At 36.9% G+C, this 15,365-nt stretch overlaps 1 protein-coding gene across 6 annotated transcripts in view; it reads right to left on the bottom strand.

The window, feature by feature from the left end:
- The window catches only part of PTPRO (protein tyrosine phosphatase receptor type O), a 232,996-nt gene that overhangs the window by 72,627 nt on the left and 145,004 nt on the right, over nucleotides 1-15,365 (bottom strand). For 5 of the 6 annotated variants that reach the window (XM_068559856.1, XM_068559850.1, XM_068559852.1 and 2 more), the window contains 3 exons: nucleotides 4,107-4,227; nucleotides 3,575-3,768; nucleotides 2,515-2,626 (listed from right to left, as the gene is read on the bottom strand). In XM_068559856.1, the coding sequence (XP_068415957.1) occupies nucleotides 2,515-2,626; nucleotides 3,575-3,768; nucleotides 4,107-4,227 (427 nt within the window). Of the gene's footprint in view, nucleotides 1-2,514; nucleotides 2,627-3,574; nucleotides 3,769-4,106; nucleotides 4,228-15,107; nucleotides 15,222-15,365 lie in introns of those variants that run through there. The other variant, XM_068559855.1, reaches the window with a different exon arrangement.

Genomic DNA, 15,365 nt, shown 5'->3' with positions numbered 1-15,365 from the left:
ATAAAATCTTGAAATATCAACAATGTCTATAATAAGTAGCACAAACCCATATCATATTGCAGAAAATTCTAATAAAGGAAAATAACCCTGGTTTCTTTATAGCCTCGTAACCATATTTTTACATAATTCACTATATACAAGAACCTATACGTATATTTCTTCAAAGGATATTTTCTCAAGTTCTAATTTGAGTGAACATATTTAAAATTGCAAAGCCAGAAGTATATATCTCTCACTCACAGGTATGAAGTCTTCACATTTTTATACTCCATGTTGTTGATTTCAAATCCAGCATATTGCTCAAAGGCCACCAGATGTCACTATTTGTTTATTAAACATTATTTGGTACACTAGCATAATTACGAACTTGACTTGCAGACAAACTGCCTAATAAAGATAATAGACTTGAGGTTCTAATAAATCACACCTTATTCAAGTATTTTACTCCTATTCCCGCACAATTTGGCTATTTGGATTACAATTGGAAAGCATATGAAAGTAAAGTATGAGGTCTTTATTTGCTTTAAAATTGAAATGAGGGAAGAAAGCACCCCCCACCAAAAGCTAAAATTTCAACTAGTTTTAGATACAGGTATAAAAATAAAACTCAGTTACCATATGTATTTTAATAATGATTTAGATTACATAATTTAATTCTCACACTACCCTATGAGGTATTATTATGCCCATTTTATAGATGTGAGCATTGAGACCATCTGTGTCAATACGCTTAGATAACACTGTGGATCCCCAGTGTCAGCATGCCTTAGTGGTTGGTCCCAGGAAAAAATAAGAAATTCCCAAAGATCAATTTATTGGAGACAATAGACTGCTCACCTAGGCAAGTAGCTTGCTTATTAACCATAGTTTACATATCCAGACTTGCTTTGTCCACCTAAACTCTTATCTCATGCTCTTTGCCCATTCCCAGGTAGTTCCCAACTTTGAAAGGCACACCTAAACCATTTGAGTCCAGAACTCCAAATCCTATTAATATTTCATTTCTGATGTCCCCCCCTGGGAGACACCACGAACACTCTGTCCAGAAAGTGTCCTGGCTCACTACAGCAAGTTCCCTACGCTTAGCTTTGTTTCATTAGCCAGTTGTTAGGCAATATTTTGAGTTTTACCAGTGAGAAAATACAAGTCCAGGATCATTAAGATAATTTGCTCAAAGTTCTATAGCTGGAAATTAGCAAGGTCAAGGCTGCTCCATCAAGTGGTCAGATGAGACGTCTGGGCTTTTTCCAGACAGCTGCTCTGTCTGAGAAGGAAAGAGCATTCTCAGAGCGTTCATCTCAATAAAGTTAAGTGTATGAATTCTTGATACAATGAAGTTTAATTATAATTAAGTATGTGATTATGAATATAGTCAAAAAGGCTAACACAGGGCTTGTCAAATAATTGGTATTTTCTCTTTTTACGGTAGTCTTTCACTTCTCTACTTTAATATTACTATTAACATCTGGAACAAAGGAAGCTCTTGACATTGGCCAGTAAACAAAAGTGATGAACTATGTAAGTTGATTGTGTAAGAATTCACATGATTAATTTCTTTCCATTGTTTTTTTAATTGATAAATCTCAACAGCGTAAAGCTAGGAGTCCAGTGAGTAAATGATTTTGACAAAATTATTCTTCACCTAAACAATATCTTTCTCTTTTCTTTTCTCAGTATAACTTTAATTATGGCTTTGCTGTCGCATCAAAAGTTTTTGAAAAAATCTTAGTTCAGACAACGAGGGTTACTGTTTCTTGGATGAATTTCCTCTTCTTGTTGCTACCTCTGCCCACCTCTGCTATCTCTGCCATATGATAGTGATCTACATAATTTTAGGTTCTGAGGATCCAACACTAACAGTTTTTTGAGTACTTAAACTTTGTGCCATGTATTTTGCTAAGTAGCTTATTTCATTGGGAAGTAACAATAGATAATAATAGCAGATTATAGATACTATTATCATCCCTATTTTACACCTGAAAAGAACTGAGGCTTAGAAGAATTAACTTGCTCGAGTTTACAGGTGAAAGGTGGCAAACCTGTGACTCACACACCCAAGTTTATGTGTCTCCAGGTCTGTTTTAATTCCTGCAATGGACAGTACTGCAGTCAGCCTGTGACTTAGAAAATGGCTTAATTAATAAGGAAATGGAGGCACTCTACCAAATACAATTATCAAAATGGATAAAATCAATTGAGTGTGGTGTAAAGCTGAAAGCTCTGCCTGCTACATCTCGATTCTAATCAATTCTGAACAGGGGTGCACAAATCAAGGGCAGTGACTCAGGATAAAAAGAAATCAAGGACAGTAACTCAGGATACAAATTATATTTTAATTTGTAAAGGCTCTTATTTAAACAAATAATACATTTTCAGAATCAAGTATATCATCTTCTGTGAAATTGATACTCAGTCGGTCCTGGGTGAATGACTAGCAATTTCTGGAGATGGGTCCCCTCAGAACTTCCTCAAAATAGTGATCTCTCCTCATGGGACCATTTTCCACGCACTTACCTGTTATGAAGCTTATGGTGGAGCTGTCACAGCAGCTCAGTTCCGGGTCTCCCCATGTTACCATGGTAACTCGAAAGTTGTAGTACCATGCTGGCAACAGATGAGCTATCCTCTGAAAAAAGCAAGAAGACAAAAGACTAAGAGGGAAAATCACATTTTTGGAATACAGTTACGTACTTCTCTTAGGCTATGAAAAAAGTAATTTTAAATTTCCTTTTGCCTTTTTGTATTTCCCATTTCCATTAAAAATATTCTTTTTGGAATGAGATGATGTGTAAATAAAATGATGTACAAAATAATACATTTTTTAAAAAGTGATCAAAAGATATAGAGTCAAATACGTTCAGTATTGGTTTCTTTTTGCAGTTTCCTAAGTTATATTACACAAGTGAATTAGTATTTATTTGTAAGTCACTGTATGTACATGTCCTCCTATTTCTAAGGCAAATAACCTTTCACAACTTTATATTCTCCCAGCTTGGACCATAAACATGCATCTATATTGGGTGGCAATCACCAGAGTTGTCAACTGGGTAGAGGACAATTGTGTAATTTGTGTGTGACCTGTAGCTAACCTGCACTTTTAAAATTATTCTAGTCTCAGAAAGAGCAATCTTTTCCTGCTCTCTTGAAGAACATCCTCTAAGGGCCTGACATTATTGGTATTTAACTGATTTTTCAATGTCAAGGAGAGCCATCATTAGAGTTAAGCAGTGTCAACTAATTATTGAATGACTAGAGGAAATCTCCTGTGTTTTCTTCCTTAGGAGCAGAGAGAAACAATAAGCACTTGGTAGGTCTATTAAAATGTGAATTAGCAAATACACTCAATTAAGAGTGAAAGCTAGTTTCACACAATTCTCTCTCTCTCTTTCTCAAAAAACAACAAAAAAATTAAAAGCACAAGCAACCCCAAACCTTGAAAGCAGCAAGCTGCCTGTGTGTATTTACAAAACGGTCTAACTTACATAACACATAATATTTTTTTTAGACACATTTGGTACATGAAAGCATGTCTGTTGACACAGGAAAATGTGACAGCTGGTTAAGGAAAGATTACCACTGATGCAGTCAAGGAGACAGTCGCTGCTATTTCATAGTAAGTTGTCCATTCTGATGTCATTGTTGTAGGGTTGAAATAAAACATTTCAACCACATATTTTCTGAACACTCCTAAGTAAGGTCTGGTCCAGCTCAAAACCACTGCTGTAGGACCCAAGGGATAGAGCATTAAATCCTTTATTCCAGTTGGAACTAAGAAGAAGGGAGGGGAGTGAAAAAAGAAAGTCAAGAAGCAATGTTTAATATCTTAGCAATGGCTTCACACTGCTACCTAATAACTAGGTTTTTCACTCTTCTCATATAATCATTAAAAACTAAAAATATTTGCCTGCGATTTTCTTTTTCCCAAGTAATGGATGCTAAGGATGGCTTCCAGGTATACAATTGTAATCATTAATTACTCTGAAGGTTGAATATTGGGTGAACAAGTATGGACCTCCCATAAATGATGATAATGACTTGAGCTTAGAAATTGCACCCCTCCAAACAGTACTCTGATAAAGGTATTATTCTTGTGGCTGGCAACTTACCAATAGCAAATGTCACAGGGTCTGAAGGTGGTCCAATCAAAGGTCCTTTTCTTAGGTACATCACAACCTGGTACTGGGCACCAGGAACCAGATTTTCAATAATAGATTTGCTTGAGTTCACCTTCAAACCAAACAAACACCCAATAAGATTTATTTAGAGCTGGGCTTTCAGAATGTGACACAGAGGCTAACATCGTATTCAGGGACACTTTGTGAAATCACAAATGCCTCTGAAATCCAGAAGCCTTTACTTATGCTGAGGAAGGTCAAATTTCAAAATTAAGATGATATATAGTTTATATGAGCACTGGAGGAAACCCAGAACATTCAAATTCTAAGGCTAGATTTAATAAGCCCCGTGAACTGCTTTATACCCATCAATGTCAATTGTAACTATGTACACTAGAAACAAATCAGCCTCTAACCATAATCAAATCAAGAATAACATAAGGATAGTCTGACATCCTAAATTGTAGTGTCAGCTGATTACATGCAAAGATCAGTGCAGGAATGTCTTTAGTCTCTCATCACTTAGAAGCATAGAGTATTTAATTATAGTGATGGAAATGACCTCAGAGATTTTCTATTCCAAATCTCTCATTTAACAGATCAAGAAAGTAAAGCTAGAGAATAGCCAAGATCACATATTTAGATCAGTGTTGGGACTGGAGGCCTAGCATTGTGACCTCTACTCCGTGATACAGGCCAAGCAGCAAGATACAGCAGTAAGCACTTTGCAAGGCTACTGTGACAACCTGCCAAGAATGAATCAGGAAGAAACAGATAATCTGAACAGACTGATTACTAGTAGTGAAATTGAATTTGTAATTAAAAAAAAAAAAAAGAAAAAAACCTCCTAGCAAACAAAAGTCCAGGACTGGATGGTATCACAGGGGAATTCTACCAAACATATAAAGAAAACCTAATTCCAGGAGTCATGATGGCATAGTAGGAGGATGTGGAATTCACGTATCCTCACAACTAGGGCACTTACCAGGCACCGGTGGGGGACCATGGGCACCTAAGGGGACAGAAGGAACACCCAGCAACCAGCTTGCGGGATCTTGGTTCCCAGGCCGGAGGTCAGAACCAAGTTCCTGTGGTGGGAGCTCTGAGCCCAAACCGCTGGACTAAAAGGAGAACCTCAGAGCCCAGGGAATATCAATCAGAGTGAGGCCTCCTGGAGGCCCTCATCTCAGCACCAAGACCCAGCTCTATCCAACTGCCTGCAAACTCCAGTGCTGGACATCTCAGGCCAAACAACCAGTAAGACAGGAATACAGCACCACCCATCAAAAAAAAAAAAAAGAAAATAAATGACAAAAAATTTGTTACAGACGAAGGATCAAGGTAAAAACCTACAAGACCAAAAAAAAAAAAAAAAAAAAAAAAAATGAAGATGAAATAGGTAAGCTACCTGAAAAAGAATTCAGAATAATGATAGTAAAGATGATCCAAAATCTCAGAAACAGAAAGGAGAAAATACAAGAAACATTTAACAAGGATCTAGAAGAACTAAAGAGCAAATAAACAGTGATGAACGACACAATTACTGATATTAAAAATACTCTAGGGGCTTCCCTGGTGGCGCGGTGGTTGAGAGTCTGCCTGCTAATGCAGGGGACACGGGTTCGGGCCCTAGTCTGGGAAGATCCCACGTGCCGCGGAGCAACTGGGCCCGTGAGCCACAATTGCTGAGCCTGCGCGTCTGGAGCCTGTGCTCCGCAACAAGAGAGGCCACGATAGTGAGAGGCCCACACACCACGATGAAGAGTGGCCCCCACTTGCCACAACTAGAGAAAACCCTAGCACAGAAACAAAGACCCAACATAGCAATCAATCAATCAATAAAAATCTTAAAAAAAAAAAAAAAACTTAAAAAAAAATACTCTAGAAGGAATCAATAACAGAATAACTGAGGCAGAAGTACGGATAAGTGAGCTGGAAGAAAAAATGGTGGAAATAACTGCCAGGGAGCAGAATAAAGAAAAAAGAATGAAAAGAATCGAGGACAGTCAGAGAGACCTCTGGGACAACATTAAACACACCAACATTTGAATTATAAGGGTCCCAGAAGAAGAAGAGAAAAAGAAAGGGTCTTAGAAAATATTTGAATAGATTATAGTGGAAAATTTCCCTAATATGGGAAAGAAAATAGTCAGTCAAGTGCAGGAAGCACAGAGAGTACCATACAGGATAAACCCAAAGAGAAACGCCGAGACACAAATTAATCAAACTATCAAAAATTAAAAACAAAGAAAAAATATTGAAAGCAGCAAGGGAAAAGCAACAAATAACATACAAGGGAATCCCCATAAGGTTAACAACTGATTTTTCAGCAGAAACTCTGCAAGCCAGAAGGGAGTCGCAGGACATATTTAAAGTGATGAAAGAGAAAAACCTACAACCAAGATAACTCTACCCAGCAAGGATCTCATTCAGATTCGACAGAGAAATTAAAAATCTTTACAGACATGCAAAAGTTAAGAGAATTCAGCACCACCAAACCAGCTTTACAACAAATGCTAAAGGAACTTCTCTAGGCAGGAAACACAAGAGAAGAAAAAGACCTACAATAACCAACAAAACAATTAAGAAAATAGTAATAGGAACATACATATTGATAATTACCTTAAATGTAAATGGATTAAAAGCTCCAACCAAAAGACATAGACTGGCTGAATGGATACAAAAACAAGACCTGTACATATGCTGTCTACAACAGACCCTCTTCAGACCTAGGGACACATACAGACTGAAAGTAAGGGGATGGAAAAAGATATTCTGTGCAAATGGAAATCAAAAGAAAGCTGGAGTAGCAATTCTCATATCAGACAAAATAGACTTTCAAATAAAGGCTATTACAAGAGGCAAAGAAGGACACCACATAATGATCATGGGATAAATCCAAGAAGATATAACAATTGTAAATATTTATGCACCCAACATAGGAGCACCTCAATACACAAGGCAAATGCTAACAGCCATAATAGGGGAAATCAACAGTAAGACAATCATAGTAGGGGACTTTAACATCCCACTTTCACCAATGGACAGATCATCCAAAATGAAAATAAATAAGGAAACACAAGCTTTAAATGACGCATTAAACAAGATGGACTTAATTGATATTTATAGGACATTCCATTGAAAAACAACAGAATACACTTTCTTCTCAAGTGCTCATGGAACATTCTCCAAGATAGGCCATATCTTGGGTCACAAATCAAGCCTTGGTAAATTTAAGAAAATTGAAATCGCATCAAGTATCTTTCCTGACCACAACGTTATGGTTGTGTTACAGGAAAAAAACTGTAAAAAATACAAACATGGAGGCTAAACAGTACACTACTAAATAACCAAGAGATCACTGAAGAAATCAAAAAATACCTAGAAACAGATGACAATGAAAACACGATGACCCAAAACCTATGGGATGCAGCAAAAGCAGTTCTAAGAGGGAAGTTTATAGCAATACAATCCTACCTCAAGAAACAAGAAACATCTCAAATAAACAACCTAACCTTACACCTAAAGCAATTAGAGAAAGAAGAACAAAAAAAACTCCAAAGTTAGCAGAAGCAAAGAAATCATAAAGATCAGATCAGAAATAAATGAAAAGGAAATCAAAGAAACAACAGCAAAGATCAATAAAACTGAAAGCTGGTTCTTTGAGAGGATAAGCAAAATTGTTAAACCATTAGCCAGGCTAATCAATAAAAAAAGGAGAAGACTCAAATCAACAGAATTAGAAATGAAAAAGGAGAAGTAACATCTGACACTGCAGAAATACAAAGGATCACGAGAGATTACTAGAAGCTACTATATGCCAATAAAATGGACAACCTGGAAGAAATGGACAAATTCTTAGAAAAGCACAACCTTTCAAGACTGAACCAGGAAGAAATAGAAAATATAAACAGACCAATCACAAGCAATGAAATTGAAACTGTGGTTAAAAATCTTCCAACAAACAAAATCCCAGGACCAGATGGCTTCACAGGCGATTCTATCAAACATTTAGAGAAGAGCTAACACCTCTCCTTCTCAAACTCTTCCAAAATATAGCAGAGGGAGGAACACTCCCAAACTCATTCTACAAGGCCACCATCACCCTGATACCAAAACCAGACAAAGATGTCACAAAGAAAGAAAACTACAGGCCAATATCACTGATGAACATAGATGCAAAAATCCTCAACAAAATACTAGCAAACAGAATCCAACAGCACATTAAACAGATCATACACCATGTTCAAGTGGAGTTTATCCCAGGAATGCAAGGATTCTTCATTATACGCAAATCAATCAATGTGATACACCGTATTAACAAATTGAAGGATAAAAAACATATGATCATCTCAATAGATGTAGAAGAAGCTTTTGTCAAATTTCAACACCCATTTATGATAAAAACTCTCCAGAAAGTAGGCATAGAGGGAACCTACCTCAACATAATAAAGACCATATATGACAAAGCCACAGCCAACATCGTTCTCAATGGTGAAAAACTGAAACCATGTCCACTAAGATCAGGACCAAGACAAGGTTGCCCACTCTCACCACTACTATTCAACATAGTTTTGGAAGTTTTAGCCACAGCAATCAGAGAAGAAAAAGAAATAAAGGAATCCAAATTAAAAAGTAGAAGTAAAACTGTCACTGTTTGCAGATGTCATGATACTATACACAGAGAATCCTAAAGATGCTACCAGAAAACAACTAGATCTAATCAATGAATTTGGTAGAGTAGCAGGATACAAAATTCATGCACAGAAATCTCTTGCATTCCTATATACTAATGATGAAAAATCTGAAAGAGAAATTAAGGAAGCACTCCCATTTACCACTGTAACAAAAAGAATAAAATACTTAGGCATAAACCTACCTAAGGAGACAAAAGACCTGTATGCAGAAAACTATAAGACACTGATGAAATAAATTAAAGATGATACAAACAAATGGAGAGATATACTATGTTCTTGGACTGGAAGAATCAACATTGTGAAAATAACTGTACTACCCAAAGCAATCTACAGATTCAATGCAATCCCTATCAAACTACCAATGGCATTTTTCACAGAACTGGAACAAAAAATTGCATAATTTGTATGGAAACACAAAAGACCCTGAATAGCCAAAACAATCTTGAGAAAGAAAAATGGAGCTGGAGGAATCAGGCTCCCTGACTTCAGACTAAGCTACAATAACCAAGACAGTATGGTACTGGCACAAAAACAGAAATATAGATCAATGGAACAGGGTAGAAAGCCCAGAGATAAACCCACACACATATGGTCACCTTGTCTTTGATAAAGGAGGCAAGAGTATACAATGGAGAAAAGACAGCCTCTTCAATAAGTGGTGCTGGGAAAACTGGAATAAGAGAATGAAATTAGAACACTCCCTAACACCATACACAAAAATAAACTCAAAATGGATTAAAGACCTAAATGTAAGGCCAGACACTATAAAACTTTTAGAGGAAAACATGGGCAGAACACTCTATGATATAAATCACAGCACGATCCTTTTTGACCCACCTCCTAGAGAAATGGAAATAAAAACAAAAATAAACAAATGAGACCTAATGAAACTTAAAAGTCTTTTGCACAGCAAAGGAAACCATAAAAAGGATGAAAAGACAACCATTAGATCGGGAGAAAATATTTGCAAACGAAGCAACTGACAAAGGATTAATCTCCAAAATATACAAGCAGCTCATGCAGCTCAATATCACAAAAACAAACAACCCAATCCAAAAATGGGCAGGAGGTCTAAACAGACATTTCTTCAAAGAAGATATACAGATTGCCAACAAACACATGAAAAGATGCTCAACATCACTAATCATTAGAGAAACGCAAATCAAAACTACAATGAGGTATCACCTCACACTGGTCATAATGGCCATCATCAAAAAATCTACAAACAATAAATGCTGGAGAGGGTGTGCAGAAAACGGAAACCTCTTGCATTGTTGGTGGGAATGTAAATTGGTACAGCCACTATGGAGAACAGTAAGGAGGGTCCTTAAAAAACTAAAAATAGAACTACCATACGACCCAGCAATCCCACTACTGGGCATATACCCTGAGAAAACCATAATTCAAAAAGAGTCATGTACCACAATGCTCACTGCGGCTGTATTTACTATAGCCAGGACATGGGAGCAACCTAAGTGTCCATCAATAGATGAATGGATAAAGAAGATGTGGCGCATATATACAATGGAATATTACTCAGCCATAAAAAGACATGAAATTGAGTTATTTGTAGTGAGGTGGATGGACCTAGAGTCTGTCATACGGAGTGAAGTAAGTCAAAAAGAGAAAAACAAATACTGTATGCTAACACTTATATATGGAATCTAAAACGAAAAAAAAATGTTCTGAAAAACCTAGGGGCAGGGCTTCCCTGGTGGTGCAGTGGTTGAGAATCTGCCTGCCAATGCAGGGGACACGGGTTCGCGGCCTGGTCTGGGAGGATCCCACATGCCGCGGAGCGACTGGGCCCGTGAGCCACAATTACTGAGCCTGCGCGTCTGGAGCCTGTGCTCCGCAACAAGAGAGGCCGCGATAGTGAGAGGCCCGCGCACCGCGATGAAGAGTGGCCCCCACTTGCCGCAACTGGAGAAAGCCCTCACACAGAAACGAAGACCCAACACAGCCATAAATAAATAAATAAATAAATAAAATATTTTTAAAAAAACTTTAAAAAAAAAACAAAAAGAACAACAAAACAAAACAAACAAAAAAACCTAGGGGCAGGACAGGAATAAAGACGCAGACGTAGAGAATGGACTTGAGGACATGGGGAGGGGGAAGGGTAAGCTGGGACGAAGTGAGAGAGTGGCATGGACTTATATATACTACCAACTATAAAATAGATAGCTAGTGGGAAGCAGCTGCATAGCACAGGGAGATGAGCTTGGTGCTTTGTGACCACCTAGAGGGGTGGGATAGGGAGGGTGGGAGGCAGACGCAAGAGGGAGGAGATATGGGGATATATGTATATGTATAGCTGATTCACTTTGTTATAAAGCAGAAACTAACACATCATTGTAAAGCAATTATACCCCAATAAAAATGTTAAAAAAAATATTTAATTACTATGCTATATAGCTGAAACTAATATAATATTGTGAATCTATTATACTTCAATAAAAAAAGGTAACAGCAGTTAGCACTTTGCAAGGCTACTGTGACCCAATAAAATAATGTTGTAGAGAACATCTCTCATTTAGATGAGCTCTTCTACTGTTGTTTTTAAAAGAATCTTCTAGCTATGGAAAAAAAAAACCATATAGAGAAAAGTAGTGTGAACAGACAGATGAGTGAAATGTATTTATTAATATTGAATGTTGGCATGCATAAGAATTGATGCTTTAACTAATAGGTTAAGAAATGTCCTGCTTTGCCTTTTAGTGCCTCTGATATTTTAGACAGTTTTGCTTAGTGGAACCAACACAGGTTCTCTATTAGACTGCCTGAGATCAAATCCTGACTCCACACCTTGTAAGCATGGGAATTTATTTGTAATTTTTAATTTATTTATAATTCTTACCTCGACTTCCCCATTGATAAACTATAGGTAACATACCTAGTAGAGTGTTGGGATCCTTAAACTAGAGTATAAATAAAGTTAACTCTTATTACTCATTAACTTTTTGGCATCTAGAGTACCTAAAATTGTAAAATTGCTACAGAAAGGAGCATGAATCAATGAAGAAGAATATTGTTGACAACTTACCAATGCTGTAAGTTTTTTGTGTCTCATCATGATTTTAAGAATAAACATAGTTTTGGTTATATGATATAAATGTTAAACTTTTCCAATACTAAACAATAATTCTACACAGTAGAAATTGTATAATTTGAACTGGTACAACTTGTTCTACATGTAAGTAAGGAAACAGCACACCAAAATTTCTTTTCCAATAACTTGATCAAAATAAGATTAAACTGAGTTAATAAATGAGTATTTCCACCTTTTCTTTCCTATTTACACTCATGTCAGTATTTCTTGCCCGTGTTTTAGAATTTTGATTCTCCTGGAAGCCATCTAAACAAAGTTTGACATCTCATCTAATAGAGCATTTCCTGAAGAGACAAACTATGCACAAGAACACAGATATTTTGCAGAACTAACAGTACTGTTTTATTTCTTTAGAATGTATTTTTAAGTGATAAAACTAATAATGATCATTGTAAAAATTGCTCACACCATAGAAGAGCAAATGAAGTCAATTGGAAGTCTTTCTGTCCTCCTCTCACCATTTCCCACTTTTTGGCAGGCAATCTTCTAGGCCCTCCTTGATACATATATACATAAATAATATGATATTGAACCATATAGGTATTATATTATCGACATTGCTCCAAACTTTTCTTTTACACTTCACAAACATTGTAGACATGTGAACATACCTGCAAATCGAACCTTGCTCATTAATCACTCATTTAGAATATTTAGAATATCACAGAGTGTAGGTTGTTTCAGGGTGATGCTAAAGTTTCTTTGGTTTGATAATATTTTAGGCAGTTGTTGATTTTAATTATTCAAATGACTTCCTGGAATCATAACCACTTAAATATACTCTCATAATAAATTCATCTTAGGAAAATTACACTGTCTTTTAAAAAAATAAGAAGCAACAATGTGTATATATATTACACTACTAAAAAAATGAGAAGGCAAATGATATTGCACATGACCTTGGTGACAAATTATAAACTAATTTCCCCCTAATTTTTGAATATTTGCTGAGCCACCTATATCACTTCTATTCCTTCATACATTTTTATTTATCCTGGACTTATTTAGGGGGGGACTGGAGGTGGGCAGGCGAAATGCTCCTGTATGCTACTTACTAAATAACATGTGCTTTATTCTCTAGAAGATTACTCCACACTCCTCCCCTAATTTTCACCCCATCTTTGCAATCCAATACTTTCTCTCTCTCATTTCTGACTGGCTTAGTCTCCATTCCGGAGAATTCAGTTCAGCCTAATGTACCTCCAGCTAGGCACCAGTCCTATCCCTCCTCAGCTAAAGAAATAGAAGGAAAGATGTACCACAGAACATAGGAAATATTTGATAGACTGTTAAATAACGAGGTTAAACTAGATGATGGTGAGAGTTCCTTTGAGTCTGAAATGGTCTTATTTCTATATTAGGTGATCCTCTTTCCATTAGCCCTTTCTGTGTATTTATTACAGTTACGCTGCTTTCTACAGAGAACCTCTAGAACCTCTTTATCTTCTTGCCTTGATACAAAAAGTATTCAGTTAGGTTTGCATAATAATAAAAGTTAACAATCTGGTGCGCATTACTATGTTCCAGACATTGCATTAAGCATCAAGTCCTTTTATCTTTGTTACAACTCTATGAGGTAGGATATGCTTCTCCTTATGTTACAGATTAATACACTAAGATTTATAAAGAAAGGGACTCAGAGCTGGAAGCTGTCAAAATCGGGTCTGAAACCCAAGTCTGTTTAATTCTAGAGTCTATGCTTTTAGTCAATACTCTTGACTCTATCAAGATGAGCGGTGAGGGTGACCTTCCCCTAGTGTATCACCTGCAATCCGCCAGAAACAGCACTCACCTGGAAGTCAGATCACTTGAGCTGGGGGTCTCAGCTCTGATACTAATCAGTTGTGTGACTTTGGGCAGGTCTTTTAAATATTCGGCCTCTTAGCTCTATCATTTCCTCTTTTGTAAAGCTAATAGATCGATTGGTCTTTCTTTCTGATTTAGTCACTTAGTTATTATACATTCCTATAAGTTGTCACCAAACTTTTATGGACCAAGCAGATCACATATAAAAATAAATGTGCATCCATATGTTACGTGATACTTCTTAATTCTGAAATTCACGACTGTGTGTGAGTCTTTGGAGAAAACGCCAGAAGCACACTTACTTCAAAGAATTGAAGAATTCTTACTTCAAAGAATTGGTCCTTCATATAAAACTGATTGAGCACTGGCTTTATGTTTAACATAACAACATAGGTTTATTAATGGATAGTGCCACAATGGTTGTTAGAAGAGTTACATCACAAAACTCCCTTTTCCACGAACATTTGCATATAAACTCACACACAAAACAGAAACCAGACAGGAAGAACATATACATAATGAGGACAAATTCAAATTAAGGGGTACCAATGCACCTACATGGAAGGCCAGACTCTAAGCTTCATGAAATCAAGGTTCAAATCAAATTTGTTCTTATTTCTAGCATCTCACACAGGACCCGCTAGAACACAGAAATCAATCAAGTTGTGGGGAGGAGCAGGGGCAATAGTGATGAATCTCATGAATGATCTAGGTAATCGATACAGCAATGATCCTGTGGTACAGGTGATGAGATGATGGTAGAGAAAAAGTAAGGAGAATGAAAGTATAAGAGAGTGAAACATTGTGATTAATTATTCATCTGTGTTTGGCTTTGGAATCACTCTTATTTTTGAGCTGCGTTTTGAATTTTCTGTTTACCATAACACCGTACCACTGACTACAGAACTAAAGAAATATTATTTTTTTCTTTCTGGATAATGCTTGCTTCGAGAAATAACCTAAGTCAGACCAATCCTGGTGAGAATGTCTTCTGGATTCCTTTGATTAACGGGTACATGAATCTAGGCCAGTTTTTGAGATTTTTGCACTGATGTTTCCTTCTTTGAAAATGTGTGTTTGTGTGTGTGCGTGTGTGTGTGTGTGTGTGTGTGTGTGTGTGTGTGTGTAATGACGATGATGTAATAATAATGCAATCCTCTTGCAGTAATTGAGATAACACATAGCACAGTGGTCTAGTTCCCACCCTCCACTTCAAATACTGGCCTCCTTGCCTATAATCCTTAACAGCTTCGTGTCTACATTTCAAGCAGCCATTGTCAAAGTGCACTTAGACCAGCCTTTTCTGGTTCATTTATAATTTCCAATATCTATTTATACTGTTAGCCTTTGGCTTCTATGTTAAGATACGTAACTTACACATTAGGTGGAACAAGAAGAACCACACCTGAGAGCAGTCAAGTTCTAGGTCCTGTCCTGTAGGCACGACACATTTTCTATTAATGTAGAGTCAGTCATGCTGCATACCCTCAAGGAAGGAAGCTAATAAGCTGCTCAGAGAGCTGTGATTACTAGTTAAACTGTTTAGCATATTTACTCATTAATTCAAGCCGAGAGATAGCCTCATCTTCAAGTTGGGCTTATCTCAGCACTCTAAGGCTTTCAAGAGCTCCAAAG

This window comes from Eschrichtius robustus, chromosome 13 (assembly GCF_028021215.1).
Source record: "Eschrichtius robustus isolate mEscRob2 chromosome 13, mEscRob2.pri, whole genome shotgun sequence".
Classification (NCBI taxonomy): Eukaryota; Metazoa; Chordata; class Mammalia; order Artiodactyla; family Eschrichtiidae; genus Eschrichtius; species Eschrichtius robustus.
The sequence above is the reverse complement of the archived record's forward strand: the minus strand, read 5'-3'. Positions and strand labels throughout refer to the sequence as shown.